Raw genomic sequence first — 18,866 nt, forward strand, 5'->3', positions numbered from 1 at the left:
AAAACCGAGACTTGGAAGCAGGTTTATAGTCAGTCTGGTCTGCTCTTGTAAAAGGTCCCGAGATTGAGCCATGAGAATAATGTCGTCTAAGTATATTATCAGACGAACACCTTGTTCTCTTAAGCGCGCCACCACGGGTCTCAGCAGCTTGGTAAACGCCCAGGGAGCTGAAGAGAGACCGAAAGGAAGACTTGTAAACTCCCAATCTCTGTGATCCCAAGAGAATCTTAGGTATTGCACATGCTCCGGGCAAATGGGTACCACGAGATAAGCGTCTTTGAGATCTAGACGCACAAGCCAATAGTGTGGCCTGAGAAGGTCTCTGAGCATGTGGATGCCTTCCATTTTGAAGTGACGATAGACTATGAATTTGTTGAGTGCCTTTAGATTTATTACAGGTTTTATCTTTTCTTTCCTGTGTACCAAGAAGACCGGACTGACAAATCCGCCCGGGGTCGAGCATGGCCGAATTGCCCTCTTCTGAAAAAGATTCTGAATCTCGGTGCTTAAGGCTTTCTGAACTGATTCTGACATAATTATAGCAACAGGGAAATTGCGCTGAACAGACTGTGTGAAAAATTCTAGCCGGAGTCTGCGCGCTGCCTCCCTGACCCATGAGTCTCCTGACAACGTGTCCCAGGCATCCGAAAAGAGCATTAGCCTCCCCCCAATGGGTGTGCGCGGCGCTGACGCTGCAATCGCTAGACTGACCTGGGGGTTGTTGATTCCCGCTCCCTGTCCTCTTCTCCAGTAGCGGCCTCTGCCACGCCCTCTGGATGGGAAGAAGGTGTCGGCTCGCTCTTGCCAGTTGTTCTGCTGTTGGTACTGAGGTCTTCTGTCAATTGCGTAGCGGCCGGAAGAGCGGCCTCGACCGGCCCTGACGAAAACCTTGGAGGAGAAAACCCTCTTAATGGAAGCTTGTGCCTTATCCAGAGCGGTGAACGTGCTTACAAATTTAGTCATCTCCTTCATGAAAGGATCTCCAAATAAAAGCCCTTGAGCGGAGACGGCGGACTCTGTGTTTGCTAATTCGGTAAGTTTTTAAGTCGATCTTGAACAATATGCCTTTCCTGCGTTCGGGGGAAATGGTGCAGTTAGCATTTCCCAACAAAAATTTTCTCTCTGAGCCCATCCGGAAAGGATGATTGGGTCGATAGAGGTTGAGGAGGCGGAGGCCTCTTCTGCCAGATCCAAAATCTTTGCGAGAGGCCCCGCAACATCCAACAATTTATCTTGGCACGACTTCCAGGCCCTATCTATGCCCTTCTTAGGGTCCTTGACGTGTTTTGCCATAAAGGTAATCATTTTTTAATCCAATTCTGGTGTCATTGCCATCCTATGTGGTATGTCCGGACGCGGACATTCAGCTCTGAGCCTCGCTCTGGTCTCCTTCTCTAATGGCTTGCGTAGCCTGTTATACATGTATTCTGTTGTCCTGACTGACGGCTGCCAGTCCGTGGACCTAGGATGGATCAAATCTTCAGGCTCGAACATTCCCTCGGTAGGGCGTTGTTCCCTGATATTTGCCTTGGGGATAGGGGCTGCCACATTCCCCAAGGTCGAGGGTTCAGGAACCCAAGCGTTGGAGTTCTCCGAAGAAGCATGAGAGGATTCATCGCCGTACAAGTCTGAAGTTGCTTCATTCTGTATGCCCTGTTGTTCTCACTCCTGGCCCGAGGGTCCAACACCCCTATTCTCTTCCTCGGGGTTAGAGGGTCTTTCGCAGGAAGGAGTAACCTCCCTAGTCAAAAAGGCGTGTCTCAGCCTGGAGAAGGCGTCTGTCAGTGCAGCCGTGGCAGGTATTAACTGGCTCGGGGGGGGGGGGGTCACAGAGTTTTGCTCTTACGAGCCGGGCTACTTCCCCCTGGGGCAAGGTGTTTTCTTTTGTGTGGCCTTTTATCTCCCTTTGAGGACTCACCACGAAAGCGCTCTTCCATCTCCTCCAATCGCTGGTATATAGGCAAAAGCATATCTGTTACCGCCTTTTGCACACTTTTTTTCACAGTAGATCCTAAAACCTTATGCAGGCTTCCTTCCATAGCCCTTTCATCAATGTAGCTATCACCCTCCTCTTCCTCTGACCATTCCTGGTCAGACTGAGGGTTGTGTTGAGCTGCCATAGTCACAATCAACCCCTTTTCTTCTTTTTTTAGTTTAGTTTAGTTTTTTTTTTTTTGGGCTGACCACCTTCTCTCACTAGCCCAGATTTTTTATCTTTTTTTTTTTTATATGCCAAAATATGACGAAATCCACAGGAGAGTCACTTCCTGTCAATAGTGGCAGAGGGTGCTGTGCAGATTAGGTTCTGCCACTGCCAGCAATCCCCTGTTGAAAGTCCTCTTTCCGTATACTTGGAAGAAAAGAACTGATGTAAATCCGTAACGGGGAAAAGGTTCGCTCCGGCGCTCGTACTCGCATTCAACGGAAATGCTTGTACGAGTGCCGGAGTTCGAGAAAGGGAGCGGGAGCTCCCCCTGGTGCCCTATAGGCGCGCCGCGCCTGTTGACAGAGCCTCCCCGGGGCCCGCGTATTCTTTAATCCGGGCCGGGGAGGCGAAAGGATAACGCACGGCGCTGCGGCTCACTGCGAGCCGCGAGTAGCCATGCTTGTAATTCACATGAAGCGGACGAACAATCAATTCTGCTGAATAGCGAAGTGCTCGCCCCCTCGGAATTACACCGGCGCCAGCGAGTGCTGGCGTCGGTGTCCGACAATCAATGCGAGGAAATTACCGTATTTCCTGGTATAGCATACGCACAATACGACCAAATGATAAAACGACAAAAACGATATTAACTGTTAGGAGTTAACTATACACAACTAAAGGCTGGCTGCTTATTAACAGTTCTGAATAAGAAAGTACTTATCTCTTGCTGTGAGCAGCAAAGAAATAGGAAGTGGTTTCTTATTCAGGACTGTTTGAGGACATCTACGCATTTATTGGAGGAGCACAGTCATGTGATTTTGGACATTGAGGGCACGTAGAGCATCAAGGGATTTGAAGTTTTCTCTTGCTCTGAGAAATTTATGAAATATATATGTACTTTGATGTTTTTGCTTATGTATTTTACCGTTGCACTTACTACTTGAGTTTTGTGAAATGTAAGTGCAGAAAATACCTGGCTGCTGAGCTTTCTTTATATGATTAATTAAAAGAAAGAGAAGCATAATGTGAGCCTCCGGTCTTGACATAGAATTTCCTCATTTTAAATGTTTATCTTTATAACAATTGGTATAATTAAATATCCAATATTTCTAGTACTAACTTCAAATAAAGAAAAAATAATGCATGCTGTACAGCTTTTGTTACTGCTTATTTTCAGGTTAACTAATCCTCTGTAAACCATTAGGTGTATACTTCCAATGTAAAGACAGCCCACAGTTAAACTGAAGTATTCTGATTGGTTTTATAAATGCTTTGAATGCTTAAAAAGTTCTAAATGTATATTTTCTTATGCTTTTCCCTTGTGTTTTCCTTATGCATAGCTGCCAGAAAGTGTTGAACATGTGGTGAGTTGTTCTAAAGTTCAGGCAGGCAAAACTAGCTCCATTCATTCTTGGCATTCATTAAAGGCAATGTAAATTAAACATAATGGCACTAACTGAAGATTCAATACAATTTTGTCAAGAAAACATGTGTAAAAAAAGCCTACTAAGAACATTGCACAATGCCCATAAGGTTGGAAAAAGGGCGAATAGAGTAGCTGTTTTGCCTGTCTCCTTTTTGTGGAAAATAGCCTTTTGTGCACTTTCTGAGACTGGTGTTGTGATGTTTAGTTTCCTTTCTATTGGTGCACTGGGTGCGCGTTTCTTTATTCTCTCATTTCTTAACAAGCCGATTTATTGTTACTAGTTCTGCCTCCTTTGTGTAATAGGTTTACTTTGTCTAAAATGCTATGTACATGTCCTTTGTGGACACATTTGATATTGTTTTATTTATGCTGCCATGGGTAGGTTATTCATGTACAATGAAATTTGGTGATGAGGCAAATTGGCATGGTTCAAAGATTCCTTTGTGTGCAATATGAAGTTCTGCACAAGTAAAATGCACAGCTCTACTCTTAAAGTAATATGCAGGTAGCTGTTTGATTTACTGACAATTATAGCTTTCTGTTGTACAGTTTTAAAAGCTGTGGACCAATTACAAATGTTATAACTTTGTAGCTACTACTGCCCAAGTCCTTTTAGCACTCACTTCGGAGGAGGTTTTTATGAATTCTATTTTAAAGCAATGTTTCCCCTTGAATCCCAAAATCGCACTTTTTATTGTGTTTCACTGCATACTTTAGAAGTCCCTTTTTATATTTGTGTAGGGGGATTATTCGTTGGCAGTCGATTTTTCTGAAGCATATTATATTTCCTTCCCCATACGTGGTATTGTGCAGAGTTCGACATAAAGATGTCATGAGTAGGAGTTAAAAGGAATTCCTCTTTCATTCACTGCTCCATCGGAGTTGAAGAACTTCCTCAAACAGATATAGTTGAGTAGTGCAAAGGGCTCGATTTCACAGCCACTCCTGGCAGGTGACTCGTTCTTAGCAAGTCACTATACCAGGAGAAGCTCTGAGTCCTTTAGCGTGTGTTATAGCAGCTGTTAGGGAATATGCTTCAGAGGAATTGTTGCCATTTCTTCTACAAAGAATCCATTCAGGCTTCAAACCTATAGGGAAATCATAAAGCACCACGTTGGCGTGTTGACATTACCCCTCCCACACCACCCACAGGGGTCAAGGTGCCATATGGACTAGTTCAGATGACTGTGCTAACACCTGATGGCACTTCAGAATCTACTCAAACCCTTTGGGACTAGTAGTACGGTGCCATTATGTGCTGCTGGTGGTTCCTCAACCTCCCATCAGCTGGTGAAGTAATTAAGTGCTATAGCCCAAGCCAGTCTACTACCACTGGATAAGTTATCTGTTCTTGCTGTTGACACACTAGGACATTGACCCGGCTGATGCCTGCTTCCACCAGATTCTAGCTGTGAACTACATGGAAGCTGTAAGGCCAAGAACAACAAACATTCCACTTCTGCCAGGGTGTAGCATTTGTCTCAGGGGAGGGGAGATTAAGTTATTTGGTTCTGTTTGATTTAAGCACACAGGTTTCTGCATCATCTGGCGAAGTTGCGTTTACCTGCACCTGACATTCCCCCCGTTGTGTTCCTCCTTAAAGGATGGTATCTCAGATTGAACCTAAGTTTGTTCCCTGAAACTATAGATTATTTTGTCTCTCAGATACATGACTTGCTCATACTATCTTGCATGTTTACTACACCTTCCCTTGCCACCACTGAAACCTAGCCCACCCTAATTATTACAGCAACCGCACCCTCGTTAGATTTGATTTAATGCTGAAACGCCTCCGATCTTCCTAGGTTCTCTTGTAAATCCTATTCAATTTTTAATTTGTTTTTCCACCCAACTTTTCAAACTGTAACCCTTAATGTTTCACACAAGAACCCAAAATGTTATGCAGTCCTTGCAGATTTCCCCAGACACACATGCATAATATTTTCAGTCTGACAAAACCACAGACAGCTCTGTCAACGGGCTTGCTGATGTCCTCAATTGCTTAAACAACTTGTTTAGGATTTAAATGCAGATTTCCAGTTAGTCAACGCCTATGCATCTTCCATTTAGCTGTACTGTACAAAAGGGTGATCCCACTTAGGCCCTTGTTTCCACATTGTAGGCATCTTATTCATGTTATGAACCTCCACTGTATTAGTGTTATGTCTCCTCTTATTCAAACCCTTCAAATCTTACTTCATATCGAACACCATTTATAAATGAAATAATGACTTATGCAACTACATCTTTACTAGCCCACTTTTGATTTACTCTGTTTGCCCTTTTATGTCCTTATCAATATGTGCTTTTGATTTTTCTTTGTTGCCACACACTCATGCCTTTATGGCCCTGTTTTTCATTTCTTGCTATAGGTTCACTTCCCAAAAATGTTATGAGCAGTGCTCTTTCCGTTGATGATCTAAATTTTGCAATGTAACATGCTCACCCCTCCATTTACTAGCAGGCTATCCTGGAATGGTTAATATTTGGGTAGTTGTAAAACTCCAATCCTTTGTGTGATTTTGTTATTTTTCTTTTTTTTTCTTTGGACCACTTTCTTATCAGTAACCCATTGCACATATTGAAAGAAACAGTGCGTACCATATCACTATTCCTTTTGTGCACTTTGATTACCATAGCCTATTAGATCAAAATACTCTTTGGTGAATGCACCGTACTGCACTCTGCTCCACATGGATTTATTCTTTGCAGATTGCTCAGGTTGTGAGCTTGGTCCAAGTTGCAGGTGTCGGGATCAACTCTGTGGCGCTGCCTTCTGGTGTGGTCGTCCGGTTGCAGGGTGCTTTGGTGCTGTTCTTGCTCAGGATGAACTGAAGAGCCTGACATTTGCCTCTGCCTCCAAATAAGTTTTTCTTAGATTTCTTAGTTTTGACAGACCTTTGATGGGGAAGGTGACCCTATCCCTTAGGGGTTGAAATCCCTAGCGGAGTACAATATGGTTGACTTAGCTGTTTGAGCAGTGATGAATCCCGGGAGATCCTCTCCCAAAGGGTCCACCCCCTTTGGGACTAGGGAGGTGAGCCTGCTATGCATAACGGCCCCTATGGAAAAGAGTAAGCAGGATCCCTGTGGAGGTGAACCCTAACATCCCACACAGTTACTAACACCTTTGTAGGTAATCTAGGTTCTAGGCCTTACAATAACACTATACACCATGTTCTAATGGCTAATGTGCATTCTGACATTACCTGTGCTCAATCCACTGTGAAGACAAAGAAGGGACGAATACCAGCGATGCATCACAATATATAATATTTGTAATTGTCCCAATGTCTTATGTTTGTTACCTCTGTCTTTGGTTTTGGAATATCCCTAAACATATCTTTGTGTAAATCTATCCTTATTCCTTTTTTGCACGTGAAGTAATTAGTATTCATCATGTGTTTCTGCTCTTCAAAAGATTCTTTTCAATAGGGCACTGTGTGCCTATTTTTTAATGTATTTTAATTATTATATAGTTCCCTCATGAAGATACTGGCTAGAGCAACCTCCCCCCCTTCCTTTTGTATCGCCTACATTTGTAAATAGGCTTTTGGTATATGTATTCACTAACATGCATTTCCATTGCATTTTGTGTTGAAAGTACTACTGCTCTGAAGACTATGGCCGGTCAGAAGGACCATGCAGACTCTGTAAGGACATTTTGCCAAGTGTTTTATTAAACGATTATAAAAAGGCCCATCTCTCCTATCCCTATGGGGTGGTCCCTGCTACTTTACTAACTGAGCTCCTCGTCATTCGTGAAAAATAACCCAAATAAATCAGTCCGCTCTCCAATCCAAATCTAACCTAGCTGACCCTACCACTATAACAACCAAATAAGGTCAGGAGAATGACTTCCTTCTCCTGAATCATGTGTTGGGCCAGATGCTTTCTGGATTTTTTTATTAGTGATTTAAAAAAAAAATCTTGCCATTTAAGCATTTTTTAACATTAATAATCCCTATTCCTATGCACGCCTGCCCCCCTGCTACTCCTATCCGCCTCCCTCCCCGGATCGCTGCATGGCATATCGTCCAATGTCTCAAGGTAAAGTACACATAAGGGCCAGAATCTATAAAACATCCAACAGGAATATTCTTTGAGGGTACCATTGTTCTCGCTAGTCCTTGTGAAGGAAGTCCAAAACCATGTCCCAATCTTCCTTACATTTGGCATAATCCCTCTGAATAGTGTATGTCACCCATTCTAAGTGTAGTGCCAGATTTTTGCTATGCATTCTTGTTCATTGGGGATCACAGCTTGTTTCAATTTTTGAGCTATCAAGGAGAGAGTGGCGACACTGAAAATCATGTACGCTTTCCTCTGAGGTTTAGTCGAAAGTATATCCAATACATCACCCAGACCCCGCAAAGCTTCCCCACACTCTCTTCGGATTTGGGAGCCTAAAATAGCTTTCATTGCACCATTAACAGAGTGCCAAAAAGGGTTTTAATATTGGGTATGTCCACCAAACATGTACCCATGTGCCTACCTCCTTGCAACCTCGCCAACATGCCTGGGATGTCGAGGGATAGAATATATGCAATTTCACCAGCGTTAAATGCCACTGTACTAGAACCCTCGTCCACATTTCCCATATCCGTAACCCCCTCATTAGCTTTGGGATCCTCTGCCACACTTCCCACCATTGTTCCTCAGAGAATGGGAGGGTTAGTACGTTTGCCCATTCTTTCATGTAGGTCCATTGTGTCTGGGTCCTGGAGGAGAAAACATTTCACTTATCTGGAGATCTCCAGAGTTTGACAGTAAGTATGTTTCCAATCGTGTGAGTTCCCTAGTTATAGATTGTTTCATGCCGGGGTTAGCAACCAATGCCTCAGCTGTGCATATTGAAGCCTATCCTCCTCCCGCAACCATATGGATTGTTTGCATTGGTGGAACGGCATGACCTCCTGCCCTTCGATCATATCCCTTGCTCGCCGACAGCCTGCTTCCTCCCACCTGGTGAAGGCACCTTTCTCCAACCCTGGGGTAAATTTGGGATTACGCAGCAAGGGACGGTTAAGTTGTAATACCAGTCATCTTGAGCACGACACATGATGTGTCACCTACAAGAGCCGTTATCCGGCTTCTATACATATTGGGGGATCTAACCGCTTTTCGATACCACAAGACTTCATCAAGGGGTCTGCCAAACCACTGTTCTATCCATCCTTGGCCAAATCTTGTCTGGGTTTCCACTAAACCATTCTCGTATAGTCCTTAATTGGGCTGCTTGGTAATATGTCTGAAAATTCGGAACCCCATCCCCCCACACCCTGGTCGAGCAGTCATGACTTCCCATGCCACCCATGGCCTTTTCCCTCGCCAGATGAAATTTCCCATCAATTTATTCAGGGTTCTTAAAAATTTGAGGGACGACTAGGGGGAGGGTTTGAAAGTAGTACAGTACTCTAGCAGGAATATCATTTTAATAACATTGATCCGCCCATCCATGATATCGTAAGGGGGCACCGCTCCTCCAACCATATTGATTCTACCAGAGGGGGCTAATTTGCTTGCTACATCTTGTCTAAGGACTTCGTAATATCGGAGGTGTCCATCTGATCGCACAAATTGCCTGGTATCTAGTGAATAAGGAATTGGCTCCCTATCCTACAGGGGACCATTAGTTTGGATTTTTGAATGTTGCTCTTCAAACCTGCCACTTTGCCAAATTCCCCGAAGTGTATCGATAACCTAGGGAGTGAGGAATTCAAGTGCGTCAGCATCACCAGTAGGTCATTCGCAAAGGCCATCACCTTATATTCTTCCCCCCCAAATGTAACCCTTTTTATCCTTGTCTCCTGTCCGATCTTAGCTAACAAAGCTTCTAGATATACCGCGTACAGCACCGGGAATAGCGGAGAGCCCTGTTGGGTGCTCCTGGATACTCGTATCATCTGGGAAATAATCCCATTTATGGCTAGCCTTAAAACTGGTGACCCATAGCTGGCTTTGACCAAGCAGAGGAAACCCGGACCGAACCCCACAGCCTCCGTGGTGAGTAAAAAAAAAGACCATTCTACGTGGTCGGAGGCCTTCTCCGCGTCCAGGGCTAGTACCCTCGCAGAGAGGCAGGTCTCATTTACTTTGTCTATCAGGTGGCCTATTTGCCTTGTGTTATTGAATGTTTGTTTGTCTCCCCCTGATAACGCCTGCTTGATCTGGGTGGATCAACCACAGGATTATTTTGTCCAACCTAGATGCTAGTATTTTAGTTAAGATTTTTGCGTATACGTTTATTACCGCATTAGGGCGATACAAGCCACACTGGGTTTTGTTGTTCTTAGGTTTGGGGAAAAGAACCACTTTTGCCTCTTCTGTGGTCTTCCGGGAGATATGCCCCGAGGTGGAAAACGAGTTAAAGAGGGATGTCATTGTCGGGGCCAAAGTATCTTGAAATGCCTTAGAAAACATTGCAGGGAAACCATCCGGGCCAGGGCCTTCTTCAGCGGTGGGGATCAGATCGCAGCCCGAACCTCATCCTCTGTGATCTCTCCCTTCAGGCTCTCTCTTTCACTTTGATCTAATCTCTGCATTGGGTATGATCTCAGGTAGGCCTCTTGGAGGTCCTTATTTGTGGATTCTGAGGAGTACAAAGTACTCCGTAAAGGCCTGAAGGATCTCCTCCGATACAGAGGTGACGTTTCCCCTAGATGTTTGGATATGGAGGATCGCTCTAGCTGCCTTTTTTCCTTACTTATCAAGCTAAGTCTCGATCAGCCTTGTTTGCCTGTACATAATATATATCGGTGTCTCAAAAATAGTAATGATCTTTCCACCTGTCTGTATGGTATTAATTTGACCTTTGAGGTGCCTGTATTCCTTCTTGAGTGTTACCCCTTTATCCATTTCCATTCTAGTCATCACCCCCATTAAACGTTGTTCTAAGTCTTCTTGTAAGGCCTTTTCCTGTTTGTCTTGGAGTGCTTTCTTTGCTATAGGTCCCCCCCATATGGTTGCATTTAAAGCATCCCATGCTAACTGTTCCTACAGTGCCAGGATCTTATTTCTTTCAAAGAACTCTCGCATGGTATCCTGTAGTTCGTTACAAATCAGCAGGTGTCAAGGGAGTTGCTTCTGCCACATTACTGACCCCCCGCCCTACTCTCATTAGAATTCCAGCAGCAGGGGGGAGCAGGAGCATGATCCGACAAAGTTATGGGCCCCAGTTCCATATTCCGCACCTGACCCAGCAGTTTGACAGAGACCGAGATATAATCAATCCTTGAACGTTCTGTGCACATGGGGGGAAAAAAAAAGTATACCCTTTGGCCCCCCCCTTGCGATTCATGCCAGATGTCGACCAGTGTTAACCGGTTCATGCTGGCACATATGCTTTGAGTCGGGCCCTTGGTTGTGGAGGTCATGCCAGCGCTTCTATCCGCCTTTGGGTTCCATGTCATGTTAAAGTCCGCTGTTACCATGAGCTTTCCCACCATATATTTCTCCAGCTTCTCCAACACCCCCGTAAGAACCCATCTTGTCCCGTGTTAGGGGCGTACACGGCGGCGATTGTCAGCAGTTTGCCTCCCATTGAATTTGGGCAAAAAGGAATCTGCCTTCTTTGTCTGCCTTCATCCCTTTTATTCTCAGGTCTGCTAGGTCCCTGAACGCTATAAGGACCCCTTGTGTCTTAACCTTATCATTTGCCTGCAGCACATGAGGGGGAGCCTCTTATCCTCGGTTTGTTCTTGTCTTTCAAACGGATGTGGGTTTCCTGCAAGGTCACTATTGCGGGTTTCGCCTTTTGCAAGAGACCCTCTAATTTCCACCTTTTCTTAGATATATTCAAGCCCCTGACATTCAGTGAAAGTAAGTGAATCCCCTTTTTGCTACCCATCCCCATTTTTGGCCAGTATGCTCCTACATTGCAGTGATCCCCTTCACTCTCGAACCCCCCTCCATCCCCTCTCCCCTATCCCCTCTGGCTAAACTCGGCTCACCTTCCTCCTCCCATGTTCTCAGCCATGGGGGCCGAGTGTCATTTAGCACCCGGAGAGCAACAGTGCAGGTCGAGCACTTCCCATTCCCTTCCCTGGTTCCAAGTACCCTAACCATCCCTTGCACCGCCCCTGTCGATCTCCCATTATCTAGTAGTGCCCTGTCTAAATAAATGCTCATCACCCCACTCGGTCACCCCCTTCCATATCGAGATTCCTGGCCCCATCTTTATTCTTGGACTTTCCTTTCAGCTGGAGACTTAGGCCGTTGACCATCAGGACCATGTGGAGACTTTTTTTGCCTTAGATTCTCCTACTCTCCTCCATCGCTAGGGCTTCTCTTGCACCCGTTCGTGGAGTGGCCTCCTAGGTTGTTCTCCGGAGCCGTTCGTGGAGTGACCTCCTAGGTTGCTCTCCTTCTTCCTCAAAGCTCATGATCCTAAGCCCTTCCTCCAGTGTGGTGATACGATGTTGGTGGCCCTCCCACGTGAAGAACATCCCGAATGGAAAGTTCCATCTATATCGAATCTGGGCTTGGGACAATGCCCTGGCCAACCGAGCCCAACTGCCTCCTTTGCCAAAATGTTTTTTGCCAGATCTTGGAATAGCTGAATTCCAATGCCATTGACTTTTATAGGGGTCGCTTTCCTTGCTGCTCGTAGTATCACCTCCTTTTGATCATATCTTTGCAGCGCCATCACCACTTCTCTTGGTCTGGAGCCTGGTTCAGCTCTTATTGGACCCACCCAATGTATCCTGTCAACAGGAATTTCCACCCCTGCCTCCAAGTCCAGCAGGTCTATAAACACTTGTTGCATTGTCTCGCGAAGGGCATGGTCGTTCACGCTTTCTGGCAATCCCATGACTTTAATGTTTGTCCTTCTTGAGCGATTCTCACGGCCCTCAGTTTGGAGCTCGAGATTGTGTGGTAACTGCTACATGGTCCGCCAGATTGTCGATCTTGTGGGTATCCTCAGTTCATTCTTGGATGGCATTTTCATTTGTGTCAACTATGTCTTCTAGTTCCGCAATATTCCCCAGCATTGGATATTTCATGGATTCACATGCTTAGAATATTCTCCGTTGTCAGGCTGGGAACCCTCTGTATATTTATTAAGACGTTTTCCATAGGAAAAATGTCGACACTTCTGTGTCCTATCTGTCGTTTTGGGCTTCTTACGCACGACCCAATAGGACGTAGGGTATAAATAGCCCCGCCCACGCGACTCCCTTCAGATCTCAACCGTCTCCAAAGTAGCGGGAGCACCTCGTGTTTTTTCTACTTTACAAATTTGAGTTCTACTCTTTACAAGTCTTTCTTTCACAATGTCTGGAAAGGCGTTGTTCCGCCCGTGTGCCATGTGGGGACTGAAGAAATTCTATGAAGTAGATGGGCACATGGATTGCCTGTATTGTCTACACCCTCACCAGTCTGCAGACAGCTGTGATATTTATAAAGGTTTCTCACAGAAGACGCTGAAAGATTGGAATAGGCGTCTGGTTACGTGGGTAAATGAAGGGACCTACCCTTCATCGGAGGTAGGATATACACAGTCTGGCATCGTGGCCTAAATCTTCGGTAGTCCATCGTTGTCCGCAGAGCCACCGGCGAAGAAGCCACGTTCTACGGAGAAGTGTCCCTCAGAGAAACATCCGGCGAAAGAGGCCTCCTCGAAACATGGACAAGATCGCCATCAAGGGAAGTCTTCTTCATCTTCGTCGAAAAAAGGAAAAGATCCTCTAAAGACCTCCTCCTCAGGAGACCATCACAGGTCTTCCTCGAGTAGAGACTCGACGAAACATAGGTCTAGCTCAAAAAAGGCGGGATCGCCTAAGGAGCCTGCGTCACAGCCTCCGCCATCGTCGACAGGAGTTCCATCGTTGACGGGCTCATTACCACCGGCGCAGGTAATACCTGCAGTGGCTTAGTTGACCCCGGCAGCGACGATTGAAGGGGCTTTGAGATTGACATCGGCAACGGTGGACCCTTCAGGGGCTTGGCAACCTGCGGTGTACGATGCGGTTTTGCCAGATACCCTATTGTAGCAGGAGGCAGCTTTTTCAATATCGTCAGTGGAGGAAGACTGTGAACAGATTGTTGGTCCAGCCGATTTGGGGTTGCAAGATGTTGGCTCGTCGACGATTTCGGGAATGCAAAGTGTCCCCGTTACATCATCTTTGTTAAATCCTCAGTTGGTATTATCCCTGCAGGTGTTGACCATGCTGCAGTTTCTTTTGAGCCAATTGGACGCAAGGTTACCCCCTGTAGGGGCACCTACAGAGGTACCGGCGATGTCGGCTGATGACGATCCAGGTCCCGCTCCACGGTTAACGACTGGGATGCCTACCTCCCGTCCAGTTAGCAAGGAACCTCCATGCTCACACAAGGACCTGTAGATTGCTGTCAGAACAAGGACCTATAGATTGCTTTTCGGAATTTTCGCCGTCCCCTTCGAGGGATCCTACGTGGGAATCGGAGGTAGAAGTGGAAGCGCCTAGAAGCCCGGCTCAGCCTTTCACGCAATGATGGGCAAAGCCTGTATTGAATTTGGTCTGACCCCTGAAGAAGAAAAGAAGGAATGCTTCTTATTAAACCATATGGGGAAGAGGAGGAAATCAGTCTTTTCCGTTCCCCTTCTGGACCACGTCTGGCAGGAAGGCTTGCAAACCATGCCCCATCCATTTTCGAAACCAGCAATCAAGGGCAGATTAGAAAAGAAGTTCAAGGCCCCGGATTCTACTCCTAAATGTCTGACTGCACATTCCTCCCCGGAGTCGGTAGTGTCGGCGGCAGCTGCTAGGAAAGTCAGATCGCAGCATAAGGATACAACACCTCTGGACAATGAAGCTAGAAGGCAGGATGCCTTTGGTAAGAAGGTATTGTCGGTAGGAGTGACGACGGTTAAGGTGGCTAACTCGCTGGCTATCATGGCAAGCTACGACAGGGAGATGTGGCATCGTTTGGCCCCTATCCTGAAACACACAGGTTAAAGGTTAAAGGCGTGCTGTCCAAGCGACGAGAAGAGGCCGAGACTACCAGGCCTCGAGGAGGATATTCGTCGTCCACCAAAGGCAAACAGTCAAAGTCCCAACAATGACGAACTTCAGGACGTCCTGGGAGGCAGAGTGTCCCGTCGCGTTGACGAATGGGAAAGGATAACATCAGACCGTAGGGTGCTGGACACGATAAAACTAGGTCACTCGTTGCAGTTCAAAAAGACGCCATCACACATTCCACCTGTGTATTCGGCGCAACCCCATCTTCACATATTACAACAGGAAGTGGTGCTTATGCTGCAAAAAGGGGCTATAGAATTTGTTCCGGTGGCCGAGAGAGGTCTGGGAGTTTACTCCTGTTAATTCGTGGTCAAAAAACCCAACGGCAAGTGGCAACCCATTCTAGACCTTCAAGCTCTCAACAAGACTCTGCAAAGCCTGAATTCAAAATGCTTATGCTTCAGGAGGTCATCCGATCTATACAGCCGGTAGATTTTCTGGCGTGTACCTACAATACGCATATTTCCACATAGTTTCGTTTATTATTTGATAATGCGCTCCAAACCCAGGGGTAGCCGGGCGCAGCAGTTGCAAGAATACTTAAGCTTAGGTTACATACATACAGAGGATACATTAACATATATACAATACAAATATACAAGTATACATGAGATACAGCATGTGAATCTCTCTCATTGGTCAGGTGTCAGATACTCAGATCAAACAGATAATCAAATAATCTGGTGTCAGAACAGAATCGAGGAACGCTGTGATAGGATTGAGTTCAGCAGGTTAATTTTTGTTAGTCCAAAGCCAACTTTTCACCTTACATCTGAATCTAGAGTAGGGAAGATTAGTTCTCAGTTCCATGTGGAGTGCGTTCCAGGCACAGGCAGCTCTAACAGGGAAACTTACTCCACCTGCTTTAGTTAGTCTAAATCTGGGAATTTCAAGTAGGGAGTGATTAGAGGCTCTGGTGTGACGAATAGAGGATTTTCTGGTCAGTCTGGCTGAGATGTATGGGGGCGCAGTGTTGTTCAGTCCTTTATTTGTAAGAGATAGCGTTTTAAGGAGAACTCTGTCACTGATTTTTAACCAATGATTGTCTTTCCTAATGTTAGATATGTGAGCTCTACGGGGTATGTCCAGGGCTGCTCTAAGAGCGTTGTTTTGCAGTATTTGTAGTTTGTTTGTGACAGTTTTGTTGGCGCCCGCATAAAGGGCGTTACAGTTATCCAATTTGGACATTACTAGGGCATTGGCTAGAGTGATACAATTGGTTTTAGACAAGTAGGGTCTGCAGGCCCTGATTAATTTACAAGTGTAGGCTGTGGAGGAAGCCAGGGAGTTGATTTGTTTTTTGAGCGATAAGGTGGAGTCGAGGTAGAAACCTAGTGTTTTTACCTCTGTTGCCACTTTGATTATTTTGCCATCTATATTGAAGGCGCAGTAGTTCGGGGTGAGTTTTTTGAGGTTGGAGTCGGAACCCAGGATCAGTATCTCTGTTTTGTCGTCGTTTAGGCAGAGGCCGTGAGAGGCCATCCATGCCTGAATGATGAGGTAAATCTTGTTTACTAGAGCTGTGTCTTCAACAAAGTTGCCAGATAGGGGTATGAGGATCTGTGTATCGTCCATATAGTTGGTGTAGGTTACCCCCAATCTGTCAAGTTTGTCGAAGAGTGGCTTAGTGAAGATATTCTACATTGTGGGGGAGACACATGAACCTTGTGGGATGCCACAGGTGATATGTATTGGGTCCGCTGAGGCTAATGGGGAGAACTCTCATCGTGTGGTTGTCCAGGAAGGATTGTACCCAGGCTATAGCTTCGCTTGAAAAATGGGCAGCAGACGCTAGATGGTTGCATAATACTGCATGGTCCACTAGGTCGAAGGCCGCCGATAGGTCAAGGAGGAGGAGCATAGCTGTTTTACCTTTATCCTTCAACTCGTCGATTTGTGTCTGAAGGTCAATTAGGGCTGTTTCTGTACCATGTAGTGGTCTGAAGCTAGATTGGCGTGATCCTAGTAGTTGGTTTGTCTCCAGATACTTTTGGATGTGGAGGTAGGCTACTCTGTCAATGATTTTAAGGAGAAATGGGACCGTGGTGATGGGCCTATAATTGGTCGGGATGGCTGGGTCAAGGGTCTGTTTTTTAAGGAGGGGAAGAACCCATGATTCTTTAAGGTTGGTCGGTACAGTGCTGGATCGGAAGGAGGAGTTTATTAATTTAGATATAAAGGGCGTTAGGTCTCTCGCTGCATCCTTAATACCTTGTGCTGGGCAGCTGTCACCTTGGCAGTTGGAGGGTTTCAGGGATAATATCACTTTTTCAGTTTCCAATATGGATATGTTGGAGAATCTGAATGGTTTGTAGCTGCTATGATTGTCTGTTCTAGGTGTATCTGCCAAGTGGGAGGTATGTGTTCCCGTGGAGTTCAGGGATGCTTTTTTCTTTGCAATTTTTGTTTGTAGGGTTGTAATTTTGTTAGCTAAAGCATTTTGGATGCTAGTGCACCATTGTTTGTCCTTGGGGGCATTATCCACAGGTGTGATTGGGTTTTCCATTTCCCGGAGGATGGAGAAGAGCTCTTTGGAGTTAGAATTGGCTTTGCTAATTCTCTCATTGAAAGTATTCTTTTTAGTTTGGATTATTTCCTTCTTATATTTTTTGGCAAGGTTGTCGAGTAAGGTTTTATTCTCAACTGAAGGTGTGTGTCTCCAAATAGCTTGGAGTTTACGTTTTTGGATCCGTAATTTTTTGAGGTGTGGGGTGAACCATGAGTTAAGGTGAGGTTCTCGTTTACTTTTGCGCAGTTTGATAGGGGCAATAGTATCCAAGGCTTTGGACATAGTGTTATTGAATGTCTCAACTAGTATATTAGGATCAGAATTGATAGCGCAGGCAGTGAGGGCTGGTAGGAGGAGTGGAAGTCATTTTTAAGCTGTGATTTCTTTTTTACCCATACCCATACGTCGACGACACAGAAAATTTCTAAGGTTCGTAGTCGGTCAGAGTCATTACCAATTCAAGGTACTTCCTTTCGGACTAAAGTCGTGTCCCAGGACGTTCAAAAAATGCTTGGCTCCAGTGGCAGAATGGCTACGGAGAAAAGGTCATCATGTTTACCCTTACCTGGACGATTGCCTGTAAGGGGCTCGTCGTCGAGAATGACGCAAGCAAGCCTAGAGGCCACCATGCAACTTCTACAGCGGTTAGGCTTTGCAATCAACTTCGAGAAATCCTCCTTAGCTCCTTCAAGAAGCTTGATATTTCTAGGCACGGAATTCCAAACTCAAGCAGGGCTGGTGAAGCTGTCCTTGGAGGGAGTTCAAAGACTCAAACAGAAAGCGAAGGAGTGGAAAACTGGCACCAGAGTGTCAGTCAGAAAATACATGTCACTGCTAGGGGCCATGGTGTCGTGTATCCCATTGGTGAACAACTGTCGCCTCTTCATGAGACCGATACAGGAATTTCTGGCAGACCGATGGTCCCAAAGTCGTGGCTTGTGGTCCGACAAGTTGAACATCAGCAGCGATCTTCTACGAGCACTTCAGTGGTGGCAGCTCTTGGACAATCTGACGAGGGGGAGGCCCCTGCAGGAACCGGACTTTCAATCGACGGTGGTAACTGATGCATCGCTGAAAGGATAGGGAGCCCATCTGGGGTCCCTGCAAGTTGAAGGTCAATGGTCCCCAGCAGAGTCTACGCTTCACATCCACGCGCTGGAGTTAACAGCGGTACGCTGGGCTCTGAAATCTTTTTTGCCACGCATACGGGGTTCAGTCATAAGAATATTAACAGACAATGCAACAACAATGTTCTACCTCAGGAAGCAAGGGGGCACTCATTCCAGGGCGCTCTCGAGCAAAGCTCAAGAAATATGGCGTTGGACCCTCGAACAGGATATAAGCATAATGGATTACCATCTTCCAGGAGTGAACAATGTACAAGCAGACTCTCTCAGCAGGGAGATGAATCAACTGCATGAGTGGGAGATGAACGACCAACAACTTGCAAACATCTTCAAGAAGTGTGGTCACCCCCCCTGGATCTTTTCGCAACCCGAGAGAACAAGAAGTGCAGACAGTACTCTAGCAGATGGCCACAAACTGGCTCGCCGGGGGAGGCATTCCCCTTCCCGTGGACGGGCAAGTTCGCGTATGCGTTCCCTCCGTTTCCACTCATCCGACGGACCCTCCAGTGGGTTCACAAATATCCATGTCGTGTGATTGTAGTGGCTCCTTAATGGGCGAGACAATTGTGGTTATCGGACTTGTTCCAGCTGTCGATAACCGATCCAGTGAGGTTCCAGAAGATTCCGAACCTTCTATCCCAATACAAGGGAG

At 45.9% G+C, this 18,866-nt stretch overlaps 1 protein-coding gene across 3 annotated transcripts in view; it reads left to right on the top strand.

The window, feature by feature from the left end:
- The window catches only part of CSNK1G3 (casein kinase 1 gamma 3), a 1,399,476-nt gene that overhangs the window by 1,203,049 nt on the left and 177,561 nt on the right, over window positions 1–18,866 (top strand). For 2 of the 3 annotated variants that reach the window (XM_069625586.1, XM_069625585.1), the window contains one exon: window positions 3,487–3,510. The exons of the other annotated variant lie outside the window; for it this stretch is intronic. In XM_069625586.1, coding sequence (XP_069481687.1) covers window positions 3,487–3,510 — 24 coding nt within the window. The remainder of the gene's footprint in view (window positions 1–3,486; window positions 3,511–18,866) is intronic. 3 annotated transcript variants of the gene reach the window in all.

Source organism: Ambystoma mexicanum, chromosome 6p (assembly GCF_040938575.1).
Source record: "Ambystoma mexicanum isolate Mex_15411 chromosome 6p, UKY_AmexF1_1, whole genome shotgun sequence".
Classification (NCBI taxonomy): domain Eukaryota; kingdom Metazoa; phylum Chordata; class Amphibia; order Caudata; family Ambystomatidae; genus Ambystoma; species Ambystoma mexicanum.